Source organism: Mus caroli, unplaced genomic scaffold (assembly GCF_978045245.1).
Source record: "Mus caroli unplaced genomic scaffold, Mus_caroli_1 scaffold_17, whole genome shotgun sequence".
In the NCBI taxonomy this organism is placed as follows: domain Eukaryota; kingdom Metazoa; phylum Chordata; class Mammalia; order Rodentia; family Muridae; genus Mus; species Mus caroli.
In genome coordinates this window covers 35,879,695-35,907,164 of record NW_028227272.1, presented here as the reverse complement: position 1 = coordinate 35,907,164, position 27,470 = coordinate 35,879,695, and the positions used below count along the sequence as shown (strand labels likewise).

Here is a 27,470-nt window from a genome sequence, read left to right as displayed (position 1 = left end):
ACACACACACACACCTCTGTTTGCATTCAAGGAGAAAAACCGAACCCTCCATCAGAGATGTACATTCCAAAGCAGCAGAGATCTGCCCACAGTGCTTCCTGCTCAGCCAGGCAGGTTCAGGCAGCATCTGGCGTGGCCCATGTGAGATGCCTCCTCCCACTCACAGACCACCCTTCCCCAGACCGGAGCGTCAGAGGATACAGTGGGGTAGAAAAGCATCTCAGGCTGGTGCCTGCTGCAGAGTGAGTCTGTGCAGCACCGGGAGAAGGCAGAGGAGACCAGGCAGCCGGTGTGAGTACAGAGACTTCTCAGAGGAGCCCACTGGCTCTCTATTCTCCTTTGAGCAGGGACAAACAGGAGCTATACACTGTAACTAACATTAGAATCTGTCTCTTTTGTAATTTTGAGATCTTATAACTCTTCTGAAAAATGTTCTTTGGCTAATTATCTGTCCCTTTGCCTGACAACGGTTCCTGTTTTTGTCAGAAATCATTTGATCTGACAAGCCTTCCTTTAAAAGGATCTGTGGGGCAGTTTTCTTCACAGGTCTTTTCTGCAAACAGGTCTGTGTAATTAGTGTGTGGGCTCGAGTAAGTTAACAAATTAGTTTTATCTAATCAAGGCTACTTTTACAAGACCGATCTTTACTGTTCACTAATGAGTTGATCCATCAGGAGCTGCAGGTTATAAATATGTTTATTCTTATCCTAATGTTTTTACACAAATTGTTTCCAGTAACACCAGTATTATTGGATATTTGTACTTTTATGATTATGGTTACAAGCCTAAATTTTCATTTCTCAGTAGCTTTAGGCATTTTAAAGGACATTAATGATTTTTTATTAATTTTAAGGTCTTTATAAAAGTCAAGGCGATGCTTATAGACCATTTCTTGCTGAGTAAAACTGATAAGCACAGCAGGAAAAAAGGCAATATACATAGTTCCTGTGCATTATTTTCTTTATAAAGCTAACATGGATGCTGTGATTTTTCTAGTTCCATGAGGAAGTAGTTCTCCTCTTGATAAATCTTCCCAATGAGTATAAAACTGCTTTTGTGTTTTGCTGTTTTGCTTTCTGCTATACTAGGCTTAAAAAAAACAACTTTCCTGTATTTTCTTTTAACTACCCAAAGGGACTTGTATAAACATTTAGATTGCAAAGGAAGTTAGGCAAGAGGAGTAAACGAAATGTCAAATTTTCTTTTTCTCACTCTTGCGTACATTCCGAACCAGTGTGGATCCGTCCAGCATCTGCTGGACCCTCCTCTGCGATCTGGGCCTGATGGCTCTGCAGGCTGCCCACAGCCTGATGAGCCACTGAGGCCTATCTAGGACAGAGCCCACATGGAAGAGGAAGGCCCCTGCTTGTCCTTCTCTTTCATTCCCTCTCCCCTACACCCTCCCTTCTGTTTTCTTAATCCAAATTTCTCTAGCGTGGGTGGGTGAGTTTGAGGTGTGGTTTGTATATTCTTTCATGCAAGAAATCTGAGCAAGGAAAAGAGGTACTGAACTCGAAAAGGCAATCGCATGACTGGTAGGTGAGCCTCACCTCTCTTCTGCTTTGAACACTGGTTTGACTAATGAGCAATTGTTTGTCAACTTATTCAGTGTGTCAGGAGATATCAACACTCTGGATATGAATCACTTCATAAGAAAACAAGCTTAACGAAGGTACGAGAGAAGAAGAAGAGAGAGAAAGAAATACACTTTTAACCTCTTGAAATCAGCACTTCTAAAAGTAAAGAGCCTCCCAGGGTGTTGAGTGATTGAAATCAGCCACGGAGGGGCTGGGTCCCTGGGGAGTTCTTCCATAGGGTGGGGCTCACAAGGGATACTCCTTTGTAAGAAAACACTTAAGGCGAGAGACACACAGTCAGCTGCTGTTAGTGACACAGCTATTTCTGCTCTCTGCTGCTTGACCCTTAAATGTAAGGCATCTTATCCTGCCTATTCCCTTCGCAGTACTGTCAGGTAAAGAATTTTACATATATGAGGAAAGTGGTGCCTGAGAATAAGAGGTGTGTGAGAGTCACAAACCAGCCCCTAACACTGGGTGCTCTGAGAGTCGCCTATGCAGAAAGACCTAAGGCTCACACACTCTCTCCCCTTCTCTCTCTCCCTTCCTCCTTTCATCTCTCTCTTCCTCCTCTCCTTCATCTCTCCCTCCCTCTCTTTTCCTATTTTATTTTATGTTTTGAAACAGGGTCTCTCAAAATGTAGCCCAGACTGACCTCAAACTCAGAGCTCTCCTCTCTTGGCCCCAGAGTGATGGAGTTACAGACATGTGTCACCATGCCCCAGCCTCTGAGTCTCTAAGTTTGAATTAGGGAGGTTTGTCCTTTTAAGCCCTACTTTCATTTGGGCTCTGTCTCCTTCAGATGGTGCCTTTATTCTCCCTCTGAAGAGCAGTGTGAAGAGAGATCTAGAAAACCCAAGATGAGTCATTGCCATTAATTGTTCATGAGACTCATCTGGAGTCCCCTGGATGTTTTTGTATTTTAACCAGAAGCAAAGTAATGACTTTGTATACATGGTGTTTCCTGAATTAGAGGGAAGACAAGGAAAGACTGAGCAGGAGGTGGTGGTGATGGATGGCTTTCTCCTGTGGCTCTGTATACAGAGGTTCCCTTAACTGTATGATACAAGTCAGATCAATGGCAAAGCCTCTTCATTTTAACACAAACGGAAACACTGTCTTATCTTGAGAAGGAACATTTGGGTCAGCAAGATGGCTCATCAGGTAAGAACTTGCCTAGTAAGACTTAAGCTTAGTTCTTAGGGCCATGGTGGAAGCAGAGAAATGACCCCCACAAGCTGTCCTCTGACCTCCACAGATAGGCAATAACATGCACATGCCCGTATTTACACACACGCACATACACATACCTCATATATGCAGTATACATGCAATAATAAATTTTTTTAAATTTAAAGATACTATTAGTGACAAACTATAAAGCTGGCTTGTAAGTCAGGAAACTTGTGCTTGGATTTGAAATCTGTTTAAAGCATTGGTAACCTGGAATAACTCACTACCCCTCTCTGGTCCTCGGCTTCCTTGTCTCTATAGTGAGAAAATGACTGCAGAGCTCCTAAGTTAACAGCCAAACTTAAGAGTCCACCACACCATGAATGAGCTCAAAATCTGGAACAAAGACCTTTATCCTTCCCTAATTAAATATCTTCTTAGTGACATAAAAACAAGCAAGAGTAGAATCATTGACTTCAAGTTGCGACAACCTGAGTGTTTATAGTTTGGTTTTTAAAAATACTATTATTCATCAAAATTGGCTTTCTTTTAAAACTGCACACAATCTGTCCAGTTGTGAGTTCAGAATGACGTTACATAAGCATGGGTAAAGAAAAGAACCAGTCTAGGTTGCTTTGGCAGAAGTCAATAGGGAAGAAAAGTTAAATATACACGGCCACAAAGTAGGATATAACATTCCTGTTGGTCAAGAACAGAAAGGGGTAGAGAGGAAGAAAACCATAATCCCAGACAGGGGAAGTTGGGCATAGGGTTCAGTGGGCAGAAATAAGAGGACAACTCACAGAGGGATGACTAAGAGAAACCAGGAAATACCAGCAGGAGCAGGTAGCCTGGGTGCTGTGTTGAATAGAGCTAAGAAGTTTCCAGTCTCTCTCCAGTTGACTAGAAGACAGAGGAGAGTTAGCTAATATTACAGAGAGAGGGAGAGAGGGAGGGAGGGAGGGAAGGAGGGAGGGAGGAGGGAGGGAGGGAGGGAGGGAGGGAGGGAGGGAGGGAGGGAGGGAGGGAGGGAGGGAGGGAGGGAGAGAGAGAGAGCATCGCTTTGTCTGCAAGAACTAAAATACCTAATGGTTCTTAACTTCTGGTGCAGCAGAACGGGACAGGAGGCAATCTGGGTTTGAAGAGACCCATTGGCAACAAAGACTGCCAAATAAGAGGAGGGCTGGGGCAGTGTGACGCAGGAAGACGCTTGTGTGTAACAAGATGTCCCTAGGATTCTCCTTCAGATTAAGCCAGTGATTCTAAACCTTCCTAATGCTATGACCCTTCTACACAGTTCCTCATGTTGTGGTGACTGCCAACCATAAAACTGCTTTTGTTACAACTTCACAATTGTAATTTGGGGGCTGGATCATAATGTAAGTGGATCATAATGTAAGTATTTTTGGAGATAGAGGTTTGCCAAAGAGGTCTCAATGCCCCAGGTTGAGAACCATTGAATTGAGGCTTCAGGGAACCCCAAAATGTTAACGAAATCAGAACTGCATTCATGACAATGGATCGTAACATCAGATAAATAGTTGGCTAGCCCTAAAAGGCTACCTATGATTGTGGACCACTAAGTGCTGATAGACGGACGTGAAACAATTAAGTAGATCACTCAGCTCACTTTTGTACTATAAACTAAGTCCTAAGATACACACCAGAATTGTACCTAAATTTTAAGAAAAGTTATAAACAGGAAACACCCAGAGCCACATATTCTGGTGGCTAATTTTTTTTTTCAAATTAGGAAATATCTGCATTCTTTGACTTGGGCATTGATGCGTGTTTCCACAGTAAGTGGAATGTCTGTGCTCCGAAGGATAATTTGAGAATCTCTGCTTCAGGGGGCTTACTCCAGAAGCACCGGTAGAGTAGGGACAGAAGTTAGTGACTTCATTTGAGTCAGACATTAACAGCTGTCAGAGGGAGTTGGAACAAAGAGGTCAAAGGGCTTGAGAGTCATTAGAAAACCGCACTTTGCTTCTATTGAAAAGACAGATTTATCCAAATTGAAATCTTACTCAAGGTTTTCCTTGACAAGGTTCTCCAAGAAATAAAACTCTTAGGATGCACAAGGGTGCATGTACGCGTGCACTGTGTGTGTGTGTGTGTGTGTGTGTGTGTGAGAGAGAGAGAGAGAGAGAGAGAGAGAGAGAGAGAGAGAGAGAGAGAGATTTGGGTTACCAGTATGCCTGACATCTAAGCAGTAGGTCAGCAGTCTTAAGCCCAGAGAGGGGTGATTGGAGACAGACCAGTTTCTATGCTTGTAGCCTTAGAAAGATCTGCTGTTTCTTCAGAGAACATCAGTGTTTGCACTTCCAGCCTTCACATGACAAGAGAAGGGCCTCCATGAGACGGAGGCTAAGTTACTTTACTCAAAATCTGCAGATATGGTACTACACACCCTACCTTTTAGAAAGCTGAGACAGGAGAATCACAAGGCTAGTTGATGATACAGTGAGACCACACCTTTAAAAAAAAACGATATCTTTAGGCCTGAACTATAATTTTTATATTATATTTGGACACTAGGGTCCGTGTCTGACCCAAAATAAAATTAGCCACCACAGGAACTGGAGAGATGGCTCAGCAGTTAAGGACACTTGTTTCTTTTCCAGAGGGCCCATGTCCTGTTCAATGCTCAGCAACATGGTAGCTTACAACCATCCCTCTTGCTGCAGGATATTGATCGGATGCCCTCTGCAGAGGGCACCAGGCAGGCATGCAGTGCACATATATGCTTGCATACAAAACACTCACCCACACAAAATAAAACAAATAAATATTTTTTAAAAATTGTTTAACCCTCAAAAGAAGTTTATTTGATAGTTCTTTATCAAACATGCAAAGAGAACAATGTGTATCCAGGAGTGCATCTTTCCCCAGATATCCTTCTGGTTGTGGAGGGTAAGTTCACTTGTCCATTTTTCCAGGAACAATGTCTAGACATCCTGCAATGAATAGATCAGTTGATCTATTGCACAGAGACTCTGTGCTGTCAACTTCTGTCATGGCCCAACACTCTCTGGCTTCACTTCATAAACTCTTTGGTGACTGTCTTCTGAGCTTAGGGATCTGCCTACATCTTTCTTTTCTGTCAGTCCTAGAACACTGGTTTCAAACAAGTTAGAGAGGCAGTGAGGGGTGCTCAGACCTCCCACTCTTGTTCCAGCCAAAGACACAATGTTTTGATCTGTTCTCGTATATTAGATATTTTGCTTTTTTATGAAACTACTGCTTCAATTGCCTTTGGCGTTTCCTGTCTTGTTAGCTCTAGCCTATCTGCTTCAAGAAGCTTCAAGAACCTGAGGCAAAAGCCAAGAACATTGATATTGCCTAGACAACTAGTATGTCATGAGTCCTTTGCATGGTCTCATTTAATCTTTACAGACCCTTGATGCTGGGCCTTAAAGTTCTCATTGACAGATAAGGCTCAACAAGAATATTGGGTCACAAAACTACTATGTGATCAAACTAAGATTCATACCAAGATCTAGCCAAAGCTCACATTCTCCCTGCTTCTCCCTACTCCCTAAGCTACTCTCTTGCTGTAACATGCAGGAAGTCCTACACAGGAGGTACAAGAGAAAAAAAATTTCACAGTGGGGAGGAGGATTCAAGAGGAACACTGAGGGGGAGTGTGGAGTGAAAGGTTTATTTGAAAAGTTGTTAATGCCGTGGGTAGACAGGGGCATCAGCATTTTAGGAATTCCAAGTAATCTTCAGGCCTGAGGACCAGAGACAGACAGCATGGTAGGGTCTCTGAAAGAGGAAACAGGGACCAAATGACAGAAGTGTGGTCTATTTTTATACCTAATTCAGGACGGAGGAGCTCTCGAGGTATAAGGCCGAAGCCATGCTCTCTGGAAAGAGTTAGAGAAGGCGGTGGAGAACAGGGTGTGTAGCCACCCATGCTTGCCTTTGATATAAACTCGCTTCCCAGGTGAGAGAGGCGCTTGGAAGTCTGTCAGTTGGGGACTCAGACTGTCCTTGTCCGGTCCCTGTGAAAGAGCTGCTGCAAGTTCTGTCAGCCTGAGTGGCAGCTGGAATCTAACATTATGTTCTCGAAGAGAAGAAAGAATGCAGAAAGAGAAAGCAAGTGTCCCCACGCAACAGAAAACCTCCGAAGTTATGGCTACATCACCACAGTCTGAATCAGAGGACTCAGCCCTGGAGGCAAGAGTTAACCGGGCAGGAATGCTGGTGGAATGTACAGACACCCTCCCTGTGGACAGACGTGCAACTTGGTACCTGATACCAGCCACACCCCGGCACAGCTAGGAGGCTTTTTCCCTTTTCCCAGTGAGAGTTTGATTTCTTAAAGCTAATTATGGAAAACAAGAAAAAGCACAAAAGGGTGCCTCTGGGGGTGAGGCCTCCAGTATCCTCTGCCTATCAGGGGAGAGGAAGTGGATATAAGGTTTAGTCTCCTTGACCTAGGAGCTTATGATGGTAGTCATCATTAGTTCCTCTGTCTAATGTTCTATGGGTCTCTAGGGTAGTAAATGTAACCTTAACCCAAGACCCTCCCCTTTCTAAATATTCCCTGGTCAACAATAACAATCTCTTGTTTGCAAACAGTCTTAGTATTTGAGCATCATAGTCCCTAGTCCCATGAAACAAGTTGTATCCCACCCATTTGATGAACGAGGAACGAGACCTATCATAAGAAGGTCAGTCATTGCTCAGAGTAACTCTTGATAGGGAAACTTGACTTTGAATCTGGTATCCTGCCTGGCACCAAGTCTAGCGTGCACCATCTGACCACAGCTACTGCACTACACACTAAACGCACAGCAGGAAGCCTGCACCTGGCTTCTCTTGACATTTATGGCTGAGGGAGAGGTGTCACAACCATCAACTTAACCTCAACGAGAGACACAGGGAGTCAGTGTGGCACCCTTGAGAAGATGAGATGGGAAGACCTCAAGTTTGAGGTCAGGCGGTTTGTTCAAGACCCCATCTTTACCAAACAAAACACAGGTGTCTGAGGAAATGCTGTCAAACCCTCATCTCCCATTGGCTTCACAGCACATCCCTTCATTTCTGGAAAGTAGAGGGGGGAGCTGTAAGTTTGGAAAACATCTGTACGGTTTCCTGGATCATAGTGGGAAAATATTAGTGTGGTAATACCCCGGGGAAAGGCTAAGACAAGAAACTAGGGAAGTGTGTGGAGTGAAGCCTTGGTCTTTCTGACCTTCTAAAGAACAGCTCTTCTGTATAGAGAAAACTGTATGTGTTTTCTTTATTCCCAGGTTGGCAAGGAAGCTAGGCCAGCATTTCTTTTTCTACTTAAAGTGTTAGCGTTATGTCGGGATTGCTAAACTCTGGCGCTATATAACCAGCAGTCGGGCTGACCTTGATTTGACTCTGGGTCCTGGGCTTTCTGTCAGCATGACCTTGAGCAAATGGATCTCTCCAGCTTCCTTTCCTCACGGTCAAGATGGAAGGAACAGAGTCTCAGGCTAGACCCTTAAGAAGTGTGTATCCCATGAAACTCCCAACTATAGGGATTCCCAACAAGACCTACACAGCAACACCAACATGGAGGTGGGAAGCCCCGCCCCTAGATGAAGAGCAGCCAATGGCTGCTGAGAAAGAGAATGGGGCGGCCGTGGGGGAGGGGGGATCTACATAGGCCAGTCCCCAGTGAGGCCATCCAATCCCAAGTGATCAGCCCTAAATCTATGTTCACAGGAATAAATAGGCTCAGTAGAGGTGTGTGTGTGTGTATGCATGCATGTATGTGTGTGTGTGTGTGTGTGTGTATGTATGTATGTATGTATGTATGTATGTATGTATGTGAAACTATAATAATTATAGAAGAGGTCACAAATTTGAGGGGCACCAAGGATTAGAGGGGAGAGGGAGGGGGTAAATGATTATAATAGGTACAGTACTCACTCACGTTATTCTCAAAAATATAAAACATTTAAAATCTTGAAAGGAAGGCAACCAAGCCAACATGGATTTTTAACCCAGTGACTCTCATTTCAGACTTCTGACCCCAAACCGTCAGCTACTATTTTTGTAAGATTGAGGAAATCTGTTACTATAGCAATAACAAACAAGCCCAGCGTTTTGGGGAAAAAAGAATATCCATTTATCAGGTCTGTTGAGAAGTTGACCAAAGGTGCCTGAGACAGAATGGAGAGAGCACTGAGGGGCCCATAGGTGGCAGATTCCATTCTTTTGGGTCACTTTTGGCAAATAAGTGTGGCTTTCTTTAAGACAAAACAAAAATATCTTAGTTTTAATTATGTGCGTGGGAGTGGAGTGCTGCACGCATGAGCAGGTGCCCTTGGAGGCCAGAAGAGAGCCTTGGATCCCCTGAAGCCGCAGGCAGTTGTGGGCTGTCCTCTAAAAGCAAAGCAGTTACTCTTCACTGCCAACCCATCTCTCCAGCACCAAGACAAGTCCGACTTCCTAAGTTAGTATTTGAAAAAAGTTGGGAAGAGGCAGCAAGTTCAAAATACCATGCCTATCGATATAATCCTTTCTCAAGCTACCAAACCACCGTCCCAGCAGCGTTTCCTACCACACCACCGTCTAGGTTTCTCCCATGTTTTTCTTGCCCAAATTGGCCTCCTGCCTACCCGCTCCCGTCTCTCCTCCACTCTGATCTGCATTTCCTATCCCAATCCTGACTCTTAGCATTCTCTTTTTCACCTGATCTTAACTGATAAGCTAAACAATAACCGCCCACTTCTAAAACCCAGTGACATCTGGGAAAGCGGTCCGTACTGCACCAACATCCCTTGCTCGGGTTCCTTCAGCTTCCTTCTGGACCAGCGGAGCCCCTCTCCCTGTTGAACATCTACCTGGGTCCTTCTTTTTTTCTCCACACCTCTCACAACTCTCCCTTTGTTAGCACTGGCCCTAGTTAATTTGCCTTTCAAATCCTTGGTGCTATAGTCCCGTTTTAGATTCCCTGAAAGAAGCAAAAATCTCTTATCTTATCTTGGAACCTAACTAACCTTACTGCTACCAAGAAACTGCTACACGCCCAACAGGTGCAGAATCGGTTCAATGATGGTCAGTAATGAAGTTGAACTTGGCCTCTCCAGATACTTGCCCTTTAGAGACTGTGTTTTTGTTATCAAAATGTCTATCTTTCAAAGACTGTTTGTTTGTGTGTCTAGTTTAGAGAGCAGCCTAACTGGTCAGGATTAATGTCAGTGCATGCCAATGAAGAGTTTTACAATGTAACTGATCCGGCTGTACCAGTGAGACTGTCCCTATCAGAGCCTTCTAAGCACTGTATGGTTCTACCCATCTGATATGGGGGAATTACCCCAGATAAATAAATGGCATTTCTAAGCAGAAATTCCACAGAGTGGGGGTGGGGATCAGAAGATGGTGTAACAAGGGCCCTGATTCTTCTGTTCCTTTGACAAACATTGATGGAATATGTGTGCCAAATTGTGAGTCAAAAACACTCATACACTTTAACTTTGTAAATTCCCACAGTCTTCAGGGTGAAAAGAAATGAGAAAATATTTAGAGATGTTTACATTGCTTAGGTTATTACATTACTTGGGTTATTATAATCAAAATACTTACGTTATTAATATACGCCTTATAGCATATGTTATGACAATAGAGTTAACACTTGTCAGGGCCTGAGTCGTAGAAAAGATGTAGGCTGGAGGAGTCTCCGCGGTTAAAAGCACAAGCTGTTCTTCTAAAGGGCCTGAGTTCACTTCCCATCACCCAAATCAGGTGACGCACTGTAACCCCAGCTCCAGGGGATCTGAGGCCACTGTCCTACACAGGTATTCACACACGTACATCTGCATTAACACAGACACACAAAAATACATGGCTTTAGAAAGAAAAGGAGAAAGAAGGAAAGAAAGAAAGAAAGAAAGAAAGAAAGAAAGAAAGAAAGAAAGAAAGAAAGAAAGAAAGAAAGAAAGGAAGGAAGGAAGGAAGAAAGAAAGAAAGGAAGAAAAAGGAGGGAGGGGAGGAAGAGAAGAGAAGGAGAGGAGAGGAGAGGAGAGGAGAGGAGAGGAGAGGAGAGGAGAGGAGAGGAGAGGAGAGGAGAGGAGAGGAGAGGAGAGGAGAGGAGAGGAGAGGAGAGGAGAGGAGAGGAGAGGAGAGAGGAGAGGGAAGGAAAAGAATGGGGAAATAAAACAACAAAAGCAAGATGTGCCTCCCCACAAAGCAGGAGTTCAGCCAAACTGGCTAACTTGGTGTTTTGTCTTTACTTTGCACTTCTGAGTCTACCCCTCTCACTTCCCCTCTCCTCGGAAAGTCTACCACTCTTCCCACATTCCCCCTCCTCCCCTACCTCTACTCTCCTGATCAGAATACTGACTCAATATAACCTGCTAAGCTGGATTCTTTCACAATGAGGCCCCAACTCATTTATGTAGACATCCACTTACACACTCTAATGAGACCTTAGCTTCTTGCCTAGCACAGAATCCTAGACTGTAACCATCTCCCTCACTCATCTTTACATACCTCGATGTGAAAATTGTATCGTTTAATACCTTTTGACTTAGAGTGTCAGTCGCTTAGCTAATTAAAGAATAACATGTGGGGGAGAGGAGCAGCTTTTCTCAACATGTCCCAACTACAGAAGTTAAAAATGATTGACCCGAACATCTAACCTGTGCCCCTTCCAGAGAATCCCCCCAAATCTGCCATTTCTGTCTGTGTATCCTCAAAGGCACTTTACCAGTTAGTTAGTCTTTGATTCCCTAGAGTTTTGTTCTAGTTGGATTCTGAGAATCTATTATGTACATGAAGTCCCTAGAAGAGTGCACAAGGGAGCTACACAGACCTCTTTGCTTTGCACTTCCCTCATGCAAGAGGGAACTTCATTTTGTACAATCTATGTTCTTTAATGTAATAAAATATTTAACATTAACCCATGGGCCAAAATGGCCCCAGACAGCTCTCCAACTCTCTTAGTTTCCCTATGGTTGTTGTTGGACTTGCCCAAGGACCAATATCTGAGGCTCAGCGTGTGTCAGCCTGGTCATCACAGTGACAGGTTTGATCTTTGTGCTCCTGGTGACCTTGGAGAACCTCAGTACCCCTCTGAGAAGGATGATTCCGGTGTCTCTCATACCCTAAGGGACTCCTGAGGGACACAGATCAGACTCTAAAAGTCCTTATTTTGTTCTTTAGAAACTCCTGTGGTGGCTGACCCCAGGTATCAAATTTCCACCATTACTAAAAGCTCTCATTTGGATACCAAAAAAAAAAAAAAAAAAAAAAAAGGAGAAGAAAAGAAAAGACAAGAAAAGAAACAGGAGATGTCATGATTTGCTGACAGTGTAGAGACTGAAACAGTATTTACTACCTGCTCCCATCCAAAGTTACATTCTTAACTGTGTCTTCAGCTTTTAGAAAATCCTGAAGATGGCCAAAGACGATTCCACTGTTCGTTGCTTCCAGGGCCTGTTGATTTTTGGACACGTAATTGTTGGTGTAAGTCATGAGTATTTTTCAAAAAAAAAATTGTGTTCTTGTAAGCATGGCTTTTAGATAAATTAAAAGTGAAAGTTTAAGAAAATAGTATAAATATCGTTCCCCTTTATAGTGCCTCCATTTTAAGAAATGTGATGGTAAATAGACTAGCTAGAATCTTAAAATAGTTGTATATAGTCACCTATTATGACAGAAGACTATTTCCTTTCCAATTTTTAAGACGTAATGACTATGAAGAGTCATATGTTCACCGTGGTCAGTGTCTAAATGCACCTGCTTCTCAGTCATTTATGCTTCTGTCCAGTTGCACCTTGGTTTGACTTGGTGACTGTGTTATTGAAGGTACTGGGACAGATGTTTGCAATGGGATAGGATAGGAGAACAACTTTCATACACGAATGCACTGAGTGGGTCATACCCTAGGGGCTTTATGGATGGCCTGGGGCTACGTAAACCTTTTCCCAACTAGAAAAAAAAAGTTATATGTAGAAGAAAGTATTAAAGGCAGAAGGTATATGGAAGAAGGAAGCAAGATAGAAATAGCTGTTGGCTCTCCTGGCAATGGGGGACTCATCGCATAAAGCCTCTGTAAGATGTAAGGGACTCACCACTTGAGCCCATCCTGCCCCCGGCCCCTTTCCCCTGGTGCTGTGCTCTTGGCCACAAGCCTGACAGACTCATTCTCATCTTGTTTCCAGATGTGTGGCATAGCCCTGACAGCAGAGTGTATCTTCTTTGTATCTGACCAACACAGTCTTTACCCACTTCTCGAAGCCACCAACAATGATGATATCTTTGGGGCAGCTTGGATAGGCATGTTCGTGGGCATCTGCCTCTTCTGCTTGTCCGTTCTAGCCATAGTAGGAATTATGAAGTCCAACAGGAAAATCCTCTTGGCGGTAAGACCTTACAATGCATGGACCTTACAAAGCTGTAATGTAGCTCACTTGACAGAGTACCTGCCTAGCACACATAAAATCTTGGGTTCAGTCCCTACCACCATATTATCTAGGCATGGTGGTACACATCTGTAAACCTGTTCTGAAGGTATGGGCAAGATGATCCTAAATTCCAGGTAATCCTTGGCTACATAGCAAGTTCAAGACTAGCCTGTGCTACAAGAGATCCTTTCTCAAAATAACAACTAACAAATTCTCTTGAGTTGTTTTCCTGGACCAATTTTGGTGAACTGTTTCTTCTCCATTGAGCAAAGAGCTTTGGTTTTCAGTGGGCTAAGTGGAAGAAAGATTCTAGATGAGTGGACAAAAGTGGGGATCGGGAAGATCCCCTTGCACGATCATCCATGTAGGATATAAAGATGCCCTTCATGGCTGAAAGTTCAGGTTCTAGTAAAATGAGCTGAAAATGGGAAGGAATGCCTTTGGGTGGTCTAGTTGACTATGTGCAGATGTGTGCTTCTCCAGCTGCTGTCTGCACGTGCCCAACAGTCACAGCCAGGAATGACACGTACATGAGAAATGATGCCATGGGAATTTTCTTTTAGATTTTTTTCCCCCTTGATAATAGCAAGTTAGTTTTAAGTGTTGATGTGTTAAGATACAAAACTGAAAGTAGACATGAGTTTTTCATAGAAGACAAGAGCCTTTTTTTAAAAAAAGACTTCCAAGTTCAAGGCCAATGGCTTTTGTGCCATGGCTGCGTGCCCCACACTGTCATTTGCTCTGCAGTACAGGAACCCTGGAAGACCCCAAACAGCACCATTGTGAGTGACCCATTCACACTAGTCGGTGGTCTCAAGGCACTGACTAGGCCATGTTCTGCCTTTGCAAATGAAAATGTAAGATAGAGGAATCTTACCTGGGCCTCAACCTCTGCTTTCTGCTCTGTGCTCCAGGACTGCAGTTTGTGTCACTGTCATCACATGCACATACACACCCACCCCCGCACTGCTCCCTACCCCTGAAGTAACTCCCCTACTCTGAGTCCCTCTTCTGAAGAAGAAGCTGAGCCACTTAGGGAGCTTTTCGGTCTGCTTCTCTCAGGTAACCATTCCCCTAGTGCCCAGGAATGCAGACTGTTTGCCTTCTCTGTTTCCTTTGGGTGAGTTAGTTCCTGGGCAAACGCACTCTGAGAGAGTAGGGAAAGGAACACAGGGAAGAGGGTGAGAACTGAGAGATCTTCCTGATGACAAGCACAGACTTCACCCCGGGCTCCTCTCTGGCCTAATCCTAAGGGGTCCTGGGGTTCTGTAATGGGAGCCATCAAAGCTCATGACAGGAAGCAAGGCAGTAGCCAATATGGGGAGGGTTATTAGAATCTCTGAAAGCTCTTTCCAGACTTTTTTTCCACAGAGGTAGTTGGGGTTTTGAGGGGCGTGGGAGGATTGTTGGTTTGTTTTGTTTGAGGGTCAGGCAGTGAAAACAGCAAAGGGTCCTGACCTTTGAACCCACAAACATCCCAAAGAGGGAGGACAAGTCCCCCCACCTACTCTACAGTCCTTCTCCCAAAAAAAGGACATGAGGAGAGACAGTGCATGGATAAAAGTGTGCAAGTCAGGGGCCTTCACTGAGAGGCGTCTGCTATTCAACTCCGTTCCAGCCGGACCCCGGGGACAGGGCTGTGTTGAGCTGTTCATGCACAGTGACTTGCAGCCGCATGCACGCACAGCAAAAACAGCGCATAGAGAGCGCTGCTTCCCTCGCCTGAGCTGGTATCACTAGAACATGGGTGTGTGTTCCGTGTGAACAGTGAGCCTCTATGCCGGAAGGCTGCCTGCTCCTTAGAGATGAGACTGGGTAGGAAGGACACAAGGCATTGGTCATGTGAGCCATCCTTTCCTGACTTCTGTGGATCTACGTTTTCAGCAGTTCATGAAGAAAATGACTCCCACTTGAAGGGACTTACAATGCCCAGTGTCAGGTATGACGCACTGAGGCGATCTTGCCAGCCACCGGGCATGTACATATACCAAAAAGAAAATCCTCTGAAAAGCCCACACATTCCTTCATTGTTTATCTTATCTCCCCCCACATTAAAATAGAATTCAGGATGAGAGAATTCCAAACCAAATGGTCATTTCTTCCAGAGATAAGCAGAGAACTGAGCTGACCCACACCCCATTTTGGTCTGAGTACCTAGCACTAGCCCCATTCCAAGTAGCAGCTGATCAAAAAGGGTTTGTACTCCCTGACTGCTTGGATACCACATTTAGATGAATAGGACTCACAGCAACCACTTGGTGAGATGTCTGTTATAATCCTCCGTTCTCATCTCTTTTCCTCCCAGTACTTCATCATGATGTTTATAGCGTACGGTTTTGAAGTGGCATCTTGCATCACAGCAGCAACACAACGAGACTTTGTGAGTATAGTCCCCAATGCACGGAGCAAAAATGACACTCCAGCAACTGACATGCTTCGACCCCTCGCTGTGTGCTCGTTGTGCCAATACGCACACCATTAATACCCATGCAGTATCGGGAAGCCTTGCTTGTCATTTCTAAATTAAAAGAGAAATGCACTAAATGCAAAGAAATGTATCTAGGAATGAATGGCTGACAGGTCACAGCAGGAATTCTGAGTCCAAGCAGCCTGATTCCCAATGCCCAAGCTGGGATCCCGGCTGGCACTGACTGCCATTCGTCCACACCATGGCCTTTCTGCATGTTCTGCCTCATGGAAGACATAATTAAGAATCTTTCTTGTCCTGTTTCTCACTCTTTCCCTAATCTACACCATCCTTAAAAGACTCAGTCATGCAGTGATTCCTTCTTATAGGGAAACCCAAAGCAGTCCCGGCCAAATGAGCATAGCTTCCCTCCAAGAGAATGTTCAGTTTATAGAGCAACAGGTGCTACTTGGCCTTTCTAGGGAGCAGGTGTGCTGACTCTCTCGTGTCATTCCCACCCCTGCAGTTCACAACCAACCTCTTCCTGAAGCAGATGCTGATGAGGTATCAAAACAACAGTCCCCCAACCAATGATGACGAATGGAAGAACAATGGGGTCACCAAGACCTGGGATAGGCTCATGCTGCAGGTAAGGAGTGTGGTCCCAGGGTGATTACCCCTGGGGTGATCGCCTGCACACCTGAGTGGTTAGCCACACGAATGTGGGTGGCAGTGAGGTCAGCACCTCCAGCAGGTTTCTTCAGGAAGAGACTTGTTCCAAGCCAGATCAACAATGCCTCTTGTTTACTCGTGATCCTGAGGATGAGAGAATGTTAAATGCGTGGCTGGGGGTGGTGGTGTCTAGATCCATATTTTATGTAAAGCTTTAATGCTGATTAGCCTGCCCTATAGATGTACGTTAAAGAACATTGGATTAATAACATGTTCTGCCTCTTAGGACTTAGCTCTCACAGTAATAGGAAGGGGTGCCTCGCCTGCCCCACAGAGAACCCATCTGGTGACAGATACATGTCTCACCTTTTATGCCTCCTTTGATGAATTCTGCTAAGCATCAGGAGACATGATTTGATTTAATCACTCAGTTTTAAGTGGACATCACACCTCATATCCACACCTACCTCAAATACCATCGGAACCCCAAGTCTCCCAGAGTATTGTCCATGTTGTCTTTTGTGTGTAACCTCTAATGTGAGTCAACTTTCCACTGGCCCCAACACACACACACACATATACACACATGCAAAATCTCACACACATACAAACTCTCACTCACGCACTCAAATGGATACACACACTCAGGACATACACACACTCACATTCTCTCTCTCTCTCACACACACACACAACTCTCACTCACATGGATACACACTCTCATTCACTGACATACACACACTCACTGACATATACAAACTCGCATTCTCTCTCTGTCTCTCTCTGTCTCTCTCTGTCTCTCTCTGTCTCTCTGTCTCTCTGTCTCTGTCTCTGTCTCTCTCTCTCTCTCTCTCTCACACACACACACACACACACACACACGTGCACGCAAACCTTTCAGTCTCCTCTACCCCTTTCAAGGCTCTCTTTACACTCCTACTTCACTAGACATCTGGCACTTCCTAGTGTCCCCTGCCTGTCCCTTCACCTTCGTGTGCCATGGGACCTAGAAATTGGCTAGGTTTCCTCTCTGCTCTGCATGGCTCCTCTTCTATCTCTTCCTTTGATTGGCTCCTTGTTTAAAAACTTGAGGTCCATGCCATCAGCCTGGGATCTCCTTATTATAGTTATTTGTCAACCATACTGCACACAGTCATTCCCCTGCCTCCCTCCTAGGGGTTTCACTATCACCAGCTGTGTCTCTGCCATCCATGATCCAATCATCCTGTCCCAGATAAGGCTTCACAAACCCCACGAGGACTCAGACAACATCTGTTCTGTCGATTCCTTGTCTTCCTGCATTCCAAAGATCTCCTCCCTCACCTCAGCCACCTTTCTCCATGGCAACAGCCAGCATGTCATCACCAGTAACTGTGCCACCCACTTTCTGACATTTCGGACATTGGCTCTAACATCCTCACATCATTCTTTTGTCCCATTGGGACCTCTAATCAATTATCCATGTTTTCATTTCCCAACACTCTTTCCTGCTTCCTCTTATAATCTTCGCTCTCTGTTGGCTCCTTTGTTCCATTGTGAATCTGCTTTCTTCTTTCCTGCACAGTCTCTATGAAGTTAATACAGTTTTGGCCCACTCCTCCCTTAAGGGCTAAATATTTCTGAGAAAAGTCCCCCAGCCATGCTAATTTAACTATAAAGCTCGCATGGGCACTCTGTCTCCTGGTGTATTTTCCAAGAAATCTGCTTTGTCACTATTGCATAGATTTCCATTTTTCACCTCTACAAAATTACTCCCCACCCTCAGTCATGGCTACACCTCATGTCTTAAGAATATAGAAGCAATCAGTTGGGATACATTTTTTCTCTCTCCCAGCAATCTGCCCATACACCCACGTTTATCTGCAGCCAAGACAGACAGACTGCCCCACACCCAAGACCCTGGCTTCCACTCCAAGTTCCTCTCCTTTTCTTTGGCTTACTCTGCTTCAACTCATCAGCCTGCAAGATCATCCTCTAGAACTCCTGCCCGATACTCACCCATTATACAGTTCTAACTCATGACAAGTCTCAGAAGAAAAACCTGTGCCTGATGCTTGAATTGTCACACTTTCAGCTGCTATTGATCAAGTACAATTGGCTTCTGACCACAACACTCTACTTCCATGCCACATGCAACGGTTACTGGTCCATTCCATCTTGCCAACTGCAATGGTCATGATTTGTCCTTATTAACGCATTGCCCCTAGGACGTATTGATTATAACACAGAATGAGGGGCTAGAGAGATGGACACCGAATAGGGGCTGGAAAGATGACTCACTCCATCAAACACCTGCTGCACAACCGTGAGGATCACAATTCAATCCCTAGCACCTATATAAAAAGCTGGATAAGGGTGTGTCTGTGTCTATAATCCTGGTGCAGAAGAGGCTAAGACAGGGCTTCCTAAGACTCATTGGTGAGCTTCAGGCCCAGTGAGAGACCTTGTCTCAGAAAATAATGTGGACAGATGGAGAATGACACTTGACATCAAACTCTGGCCTACACATGCATGTGCACGCACGCACACACACACACACACATGTACACACATACACACAAACACACATACACACATTTACAAACATGCACGCACACATATACATATGCACACACACATACAAATAAACATACATACACACACATGCACACACACACACAGTGCAGAATGAATCTTTTTCCTGGTATTTCCTATATCTAAATGGCAAAATGGTTCATCATTACAAGATGATCTTTGCCCTCAGAATTCCTTGGTTACGTTTATTATAAAAACTGGGAAAGGCTTGTAAGTTTTATTTCCTCCCTGAAACATTTTGACAGAATTTATGATAAGAAATCATAAATACGGATTTTACAGCCTTTCTCTTCAGTTGCGTTCAGAGTATCAGGGCATCCGCTGTGTATATGCTGACCTCCTTTTCTTATGGAGAGAGACAGCTGTGTGTGCCACCAGGTCTGACATTTTTTCCAGTTTACTTCCCCCTTTATTAAAAGAATACACAGTTACTCTAGGAAAATACGATGAATATAGAAAAACATGAATAATTGCTAATAATTTCTTTACTACTAAAGCTTTCTGTTTTGTGATTTTAAATAATTATAGTTCTCTCACGATGTATCTTTCTTTAAATATTAGTAATAATTAATGCCTATTAAGAGTTTACTGCTGGGCATGGTGGCGCACGCCTTTAATCCCAGCACTCAGGAGGCAGAGGCAGGCAGATTTCTGAGTTCGAGGCCAGCCTGGTCTACAGAGTGAGTTCCAGGACAGCCAGGGCTATACAGAGAAACCCTATCTCAAAAAAAAAAAAAAAAGAGTTTACTATGAGCTGTAACAAGTACATTATCTATATTGACACACTTGATCTTCACAAAGAAGATGTTCATTTCATATTTATAATCAAAAGAAATAAGGCTTAGAGCATGGTTCTCAACCTTCCTGATTCTGTGACTCTTTATTTAATACAGTTCCTCATGTTGTGGTGACCTCTCCCCAGCCATAAAATTATTTTTGTTGCTACTTTATAACCATAATGAAATGTAAATATCTGATAAACAGGATATCTGATATGTGACCCTATGAAAGGGTCATTGACTCTGAGGCGGTCATGACACACAGGTTGAGAACCACTGCCTAACAGACTTATAGTAATGAGCCCATTCATGGCTGGTAAAGTAATAAACATAAAAACATTGTTGGAAACTTAGAAAAACCTTGAACTCCAAGCTGGAAATATTTGAGTACTGTAGGATATAATGTGCTTTTGAGTACTTTCTCTACAAAGCCTTGGTTGTGACATTGGTGGCTTTGGTGTGGACCATAACTTTGTGTCTCTCATCCTCTGGCAGGACCACTGCTGTGGTGTAAACGGTCCGTCAGACTGGCAGAAATACACCTCTGCCTTCAGGGTGGAGAATAACGATGCTGACTACCCCTGGCCTCGGCAGTGCTGCGTCATGGACAAGCTTAAAGAGCCTCTCAACCTGGACGCTTGCAAACTTGGAGTGCCTGGTTATTACCACAGTCAGGTGAGCTGTCTCTCCTCTGAAGACCTAGCAGAAAGCCCTGTCACTCCTTATGAAGAAAACAATAGTCAGCTGTGAGTAGACTCTGTAAGGAATTCTTCATGCTTCCCTTAATCCTTGTGTCATCGTCTTCCTTCTCTGTTAGTACACTGGGGGGGGGGGGTGCTCATTTAGAATTGTTGCAAATTCTTTTTTAGTAAAAAATTACTGCGACATGAAGATTTCCGTAGCACTAACCAGTTTTGTGTAAATGAAGACAATCTGTGTAATGTTTAGAAATGGTTTTTCTGAGAAATATTTGTATTAGACGAAGGCTTGCAAAATGTAGATTGGAAGGGATGCTATACAAAAGAATATGATTTATTTCCCAAAGAGTGGCAACTGGTGAGGCCAGAGTTGATGAAGATTGGTGGTTTGGGCTGCTGTTGATTTACATATTGTGGGGTTTTGCAAAAGTGCTTCTGGGCTGATGAAGGCGACCCAGTGGTGAAACATTTACTGAGGCCCTCCTGAGTGCCAGATGTTGTGCCATGTGCCATGTGCCACACACAATCATGCTCATGATGCTCAAACATCAATGCTGGCTGTACCCTGCAGTCTGTACATGAGGAATGGAGTGAGAGATGCTCACTGGAGCCTTGTCCAAGCTCACACAATTAGTAAATGGCTGTTAGGTTTCAACCTCAAGCCACATAGCTTCGGAGAAGAGATGCCACGCCAATCAAGGCTTGGAAACAGACCCCCAAAGTCTTGGTGAGCTCTCTCAAACTCCTATAGGTGGCGTCTGCTGAAACAGCACACTGAAATGTTCTGTCCTGCTTAGGGTGTGGTCATTGTGAGGAAGCCTCTCCTGGTATGTCGGCTTGTCAAATAATTGAGAAGCATCAGGTTTTTCCCTACCGAAGTAAATGCTACAAACCACACATTTAGAGTAAAAGACACCATTTTTACACCTGGCAGGATAGCTGGACTACAATTGGATGCTTTAATTCACAAAGGATAAGGCAGTGATCGACTGGTTTCATAGCAGTGTCTGGAGCAACCCTCACTGAACTGGACAGCCACCTTGTTAAGACGTCGCTTCAGTCAGTTATGTTCCTCTGTAATAAAGATTAAATGGGTTGCTTATAATCAGTATAAATGCAACTATCACTTGAACTACTCATTAAATGTTTTCAGCATTTCCATGTCAGGAGACTCTCATGCAAGCCCTTCTTTCCTAAATTACAGTCACGTACGAACAGTGTCTTCTCTCTAAAGGGGACAAAAAATGCCCACCTTCCAATGATGGCATAATTTGTCGCCCCTCTACCATAACACTAGCTGAGAAAATCAACTAAAACCACCTACTCAAGTTTTGCTAGCAAGTTTGAAAGGGAAACTCAAATTAAATCCCTCTTCCCCTTTTACTGTCTTTGGACAGCCACACCCATCCTGACATCTTCCTTTGGCCTCCTGCCTTCAGTGTCTCCATCGTCAGTCAGCTGAACGAAAGCATAAACCATCACCACTTAGACCCACTCTTTAACCAAGTTCCTGCGTCCCTGTCATTTCTTCCTCTGTCCCTTACTCCATTTGCCCCCACTTCCTCAATCGTAACATAAACCGACCTATCCATCTTTTTGACTCTCCCTACCTAGAGTCCTCCAGATTCCCACACATCCCCACTGTCTGATATATAGGTCATATGCTGCCCCATACTTACTATATACTTGCTGTGGCTTTTGCACTTACCCTGTCCAAACAGTTCCATGAGCTCCCTTAAGGACCACATTACTCAGTTCTGGATCTTCAGTACTTAGCATAATGCCTGGCACAAAGTAGACACTCAGTAAATGGTGGGTGGGTAAATTAGTGAATGAAGGAGTGAATGACTCCTCTTTTCATAGCCACATTGAAGCTTTTCAACACCTCCAACACACCAGTGTTGCTATAGCTGTAAAAACTAACAAAACCAGGAAAGTCAGCCTAAGTATAGTATAGGGTCGAACACACACACACAGAGGGTGGGAAGGGAGTGGGAACTTAAGCTTCACTATGAGCCTTGAAAACGCTACATGCAAATCCTGATGACGTCACCTCAAGAATATTAATATATAATCAGAGAGTAAAGTCCCAATAAAACGATTATCATCCTGGAAGCTCAATAATGAGATGAAAACTGGGGATTTTGATTGTGAGTCCCATAAAGACAAGAGATCTTTCTGTTTTGCCCCAGCTAAGCATCCTACTCAGTACCCAGCACTTGGCACAAACTGTTATACATAATATTAGATTAATGCTTTCCTCCCAAGATTTTCAAGAGGATGGGTGTGTTCTGAGTATTTCAAGTGGAAGTTGTAATCATTACTTAGAATCTTTCATTAAGTCTGCTTGTTTTGTTTATTTATTCATTCATTTGTTTTTTTTTTAAGACAGAATATCATTCTGTAGCTCAGGATGGCTCTCAACTTTTTGTGTAGCCCTGAATGACCTTAAACTCATTATTACGTAGCTAGGACTGGCTTTGAATTTATAATCCTCTTGCTAGATCATCCTGAATGCTGGAACCACCAGCAATCATTTCGTAAATTATCACTAGGTATCTACTACATGCCAGGCATCCATTCAAGGCTCTAGAATTCAACAATTAACAAGATAAAATTCTCTGCCCTTGTGGAGGTCACATCCTATTATAAGTGACAAATAGTAAACACGCTGCACACAACGGTCCAGTCAATGTGGTAGGTATGCCAGGTAGTGTAGTAAGTGTCAGGAGCAGAGATAAAGCAGGGTTTGTGAGTGGGGTACGATAAAAGAAAGCGGTTTTCTCCGTGGCTATCCAGAGAGACTTTGTTGAGAGGACATCTGCACAGATCTGAATTATGTGCAGAGATGAGGAACTGAAGTGTTAAAGAACACTTCTCAGCAAAGAAAGCAGCCAGTGCAAAGACCAGAGCATCCTTAGCATTTTGGAGGAAATTCAGAGACCAGCCTTATGAGGCCAGAATGATGATTTCAAGATGTCTAGAAGGGATGAAGAGGCCTAGGCCTAGTGGGTGGAGTCCGATGTGCTAGGCTTTGTCCCCTGATTAACTGAATCCTTACCACAGGAGGAGGTCTATGCATGCTCTTCCTGGAGATGAGCTTAACCCTTCAATGAAGCCCTGGAGGGACTAAAGTGGTACAAGGAGACTCATGAGTTTTTGTATTTGTGATATGCTTTTAAATAGACCCTAAGGGATTTGCATAAGTGTTGAAAATTAGATAAAGAAATTAAGGAAAATTCCAGAAGTTTTCATTTGGGCATCCTGCAATGAAAAAAAGAGTAACGGTTTTGTGGGGGTAGGGTGGGGAGTGGCACAGAGCGATTTACAAAAAGGGAGGATCACGGGAGACAGAAAGAGCATCGAGTGCATACCTGTCACCACTGGGTGGAGTCAACCCAGGATAGTTGTTGAAATTTGCTGGCAAATCTAGCACACTTGCCTCTGGGCCTTTTGGTGCATGGAATCAGCATAAATTCTACATTTCCTGGGCATTCCCTGTGATCCCCCAAGGTTATAGTGAGTCACTCAGATGGCAGCATTGCATGGTTAATGACTGGACTCTACAGGCCCTTGATTTGTCAGGAGTCAGCTTTCCCACTCAGTTCTTTTCTCTGCTCTGGATTCTCCTCGTTTATGGAGCTCATACTGTCTTACTAGGGCTGCTATGAACTGATCTCTGGACCAATGGACCGGCATGCCTGGGGAGTTGCCTGGTTTGGATTTGCCATCCTCTGCTGGACTGTGAGTATCCGCAGCACATTTTATTTCAGAAAGGGACAATAAATAGAGAACTTGAGAAGGTCCCCAGCTATTTCAACCACCCTAGAAAGTCTGGAAAACTAGCTTTTCAGCTAAGATAGTCAGGAAACTTCTAGCACCAGACCAAGGACAATGGGTTCCCTTGAGGTATGGAATGCCAACTTCCCTACTGGACAACTGTATTTTAATATACAATGGAATTTTTTTAATCATAAAGAATATTAAAAACATAGTAATCAACAGTCAAGGTGTGAAACAACCAGTAGCTTTTGTTGTTGCATAGAAGACAATACCAGATAAGACTTCCTGATTCTTCTTTCCCCACAAAAGGTATAACAGGACAGAATACAGTGGGCACTGGTGCAGTTTAGTCCACCTGCCTCTATTCTCCCTGAGACTCAACCTTACACCGCTTTTGTGCCACCAGAGCCCATGTTAAAAAACAAAACAAAACAAGCTACTGAACTATTCTTAACCTCAGTGCTGAGTGAGAGGATACAAATGGGGAAGGAGAGAGAAAGCTGTTCCCCCAGGAGTGTTTTATGATCGCTCTTAGGACTTCATCTCTGCTGTGAAACGATATCCCTGTGACATATTTGATGCCATCAGAGGCAGAGAGCCAGCTGCTCTTTGTTCCCCAGCGCCTAGCATAGCACATAGTAAAAGCTCAGTAATTTACTAAATGAATTTATTAGACAACAGGGAGGTGTCTATTTGAGCAGGAACTACTGGACATTCAAAGGCTTTTGAATATCATGGAGTTGCCAACCAACACTGTATACAGGAATCAAATTCTAAATTTTAGATACTGTAAATATCCCCTGAAGTTCAGCGGGGGGGGGGGGATGAGAGCTAATGATATGGAAGGTCTGCTGTTGATGAGACCCCATGTCAGAAACCCCTCAAGAGCAGGAGGTAGGCATATCTGCCCAACAAGGAACCATGCTTGAGAAAACTCCTAGACATACCAGAGGGCTTGCTCAGAGGGCTTTCCTGTAAGGCTCGATAACAAATACTCTAAAGTCCACTGGGTCCTATGGATTTGGATAGTCACTTATCTTCCCTGTACTTCTGGCTCTTTAGGGAGCTTTGAAGTCAGATATGCCTGATTCATATAATCGTTAGTAAATATTAGGCTCAGTTATTATTTTATTATCTTACTCATAGCCCTAGATCTGAGGTAGAGAGAGAAGATATGAAGTTTGCTTATAGATACAGAGACTGGGGCTCAGGAAAGCAAGATGGCATTAGGCCCAGTTATTATTTCATTATCTTACTCACAGTCCTAGACCTGAGGTAGAGAGAGGAAATAGGAAGTTTATCTATAGATACAGAGACTGGGGCTCAGGAAAGCAAGATGACGTGGCTAGGATCCACGTAAGTAGTTGGCAGACCTGAGACAGCTTAGACATTCCAATTCCATACGTGAGTGAGAGGTCTTAGGGGTCTGTGGTGCTCTTAAAAGGCAGTCATTCAAAGATGGCAAACATATTAGGAGGTTAGGGAAGTCCTGTGGAAGAAAAGGTTTTAAGATTAGGAGGAAAGGGAACCAATGGCTAGAGATCTACTCAGCTGGTAGAGCCCCTGCCTAGTATGCCCCAAACCCTGCGTTAGATCCTAGCACTAAGTAAACCAAGCATGGTTGCACGTGCCTATAGCCTCATAACTTGGACGTTGAAATCAGAAGGCCATCCTTGGCTATATAGAGAGCACAGGGCCAGCCGAGGCTCTGTGAGAACCCATCTCAAAAATAAACAAATAAATAAAAATGAAGAGGATAGATCATCCAAGTAGTTTCTGACTGAAAATAGAAGCACATTGGAGACTACTTAGAGAGAAGAAATTTCCCCAAAACTGTTTCAGTATGGAGATGAGAAGCACGCTTGAGAAATCAGAGAGACTAGGTGGGAAGTGGGGTGGGAGCGTGGGGACTGGAGAGATGGCTCTGAGCGGCAGACTATAGAAGCAATGCTCTGGACCAGGGTGAGCAGCAGCATCAGGCCCTTGAGACTGTCATCGCCTAAATTACTACTAGAAACCCCATGTCACCTAAGCCTGAACAGAAGGAACATAATTGTTTTATATTGAAGTAGTTTTTTTTATATATCTTAATTCTTTGTTTTCCTCTCTTCCCCATTCTAGTTTTGGGTTCTCCTGGGCACCATGTTCTACTGGAGCAGAATTGAATATTAAGCACACACAGTGTCTCCACTATACCTCCCTCCCTGGGTGACTCTGAATTTGGTGCTGGAACCTGCTGTTTCGTGACACGCCCTCTGTGTGCTCTGCCCCATGACTCGTGCTTGTCTCTCTCAAATGCCAGTTCTGGTGGAATGGGCTTCCTTTAGGCTTTCAAGATGCTGCAATCCTTAGCAGAAATATTTCTCATCCTTGCCTAAGATTCCGCAACGTATTTATATACTATAAGACAGAAAGTGTACTATATATAATATAGTACTTACGTGTACTATATAAGACAGAAAGTTTGGAGAATGGAGATGACTCTCATTCCTGTCTATGTTTAATGTGGGAGCACAATGATATTCAAAGGAACCTGAATTGAAATTAAACCATTCATCGTAAGCTCTGTCTGTATTGAGCAGCAAATTCAAGAAACAGAGAGCCTATCTCTCTATTTTCTTCAGCCTTGAAAGACTTTTGTTTGTCACTGTGTAGGCTGGGGGAGGAGGGTTGCACTGTGAAAGAGGAGAAAATGGCAGTCATGCTTTCTTCTGCCTCTGGTTCTGCTGTGACTTCTGTCTGCAGTGTTCCTCACACCTTTGGATGCTTTTCGTCTCCAGGACAACCCTTGATTTTCAGATTTCCTCTCATGCCCTGTGGAGTGATGTGCATGTAGCAACCCCACTCTCTGTTCATTGAGTGTATGGAGACTCTGGGGACATCGACCCTGCCCAATTTACATCAGCTCAGTCTTTGCCCTCGGAGGTTTCAACCGGAAACACTTCTCAAACCGCAGGATCCATGCCAGCTATTCAAACAAGTGATTTATAGGGTCTTTTGTTTGCTGTCAAAATAGTTTGCTCACATTAACGATCCCGAAGGAAGTCCTGACAAGTCACCATTTGTTTGCCTATCCATAAATAAAGGAGCCCATAAAATACGCTCCCTTTCTTTGATTTCAACAGGTCCCGCCTAAGTTGAACTAAATGGGGTTTCTAACTGAAGAGCCCCAACTGCAGGGGTTAAAATGGCGGAAGTGGGAGCCACGTACCAGTAGGTTCCTGATGGCTGGTGCACTGCCCAGATAGACAGGGAATGATTCGCTAGAATTCTGTTTCCTTTTGCTTTTCCTTCCTGCATTGACCTTTGAAGCTATTGCTCTTTGTAATTGGAGGCAACATATCTGATGTCAATAGCCATCCGTGTTCTTTATGCAGCAAACACACACCCATCACTTAAGAAGACTCAACCCAAAT

General features: G+C 44.0%; 1 protein-coding gene across 1 annotated transcript; it reads left to right on the top strand.

The window, feature by feature from the left end:
• Positions 1 to 212: 212 nt before the first annotated feature.
• On the top strand, positions 213 to 27,141 carry Upk1b (uroplakin 1B). Its single transcript, XM_021185261.3, has 8 exons — positions 213 to 291; positions 12,113 to 12,200; positions 12,899 to 13,099; positions 15,447 to 15,521; positions 16,075 to 16,197; positions 20,069 to 20,248; positions 23,932 to 24,015; positions 26,176 to 27,141. Exons 2-8 carry the CDS (start codon positions 12,132 to 12,134, stop codon positions 26,224 to 26,226), a joined length of 783 nt encoding a protein of 260 aa, XP_021040920.1. The 5' UTR covers positions 213 to 291; positions 12,113 to 12,131; the 3' UTR covers positions 26,227 to 27,141.
• Positions 27,142 to 27,470: the final 329 nt, after the last annotated feature.

What these genes read in the sequence shown, in the direction of transcription:
- Upk1b (XM_021185261.3), top strand. Translation starts at nt 12,132, where the DNA reads ATGGCCAAAGACGATTCCACTGTTCGTTGCTTCCAGGGCCTGTTGATT. An exon ending in CTGGTTATTACCACAGTCAG is followed by an intron (nt 20,249 to 23,931) that starts GTGAGCTGTCTC and finishes CTGTCTTACTAG; the next exon opens with GGCTGCTATGAACTGATCTC. An exon ending in TTGCCATCCTCTGCTGGACT is followed by an intron (nt 24,016 to 26,175) that starts GTGAGTATCCGC and finishes TCCCCATTCTAG; the next exon opens with TTTTGGGTTCTCCTGGGCAC.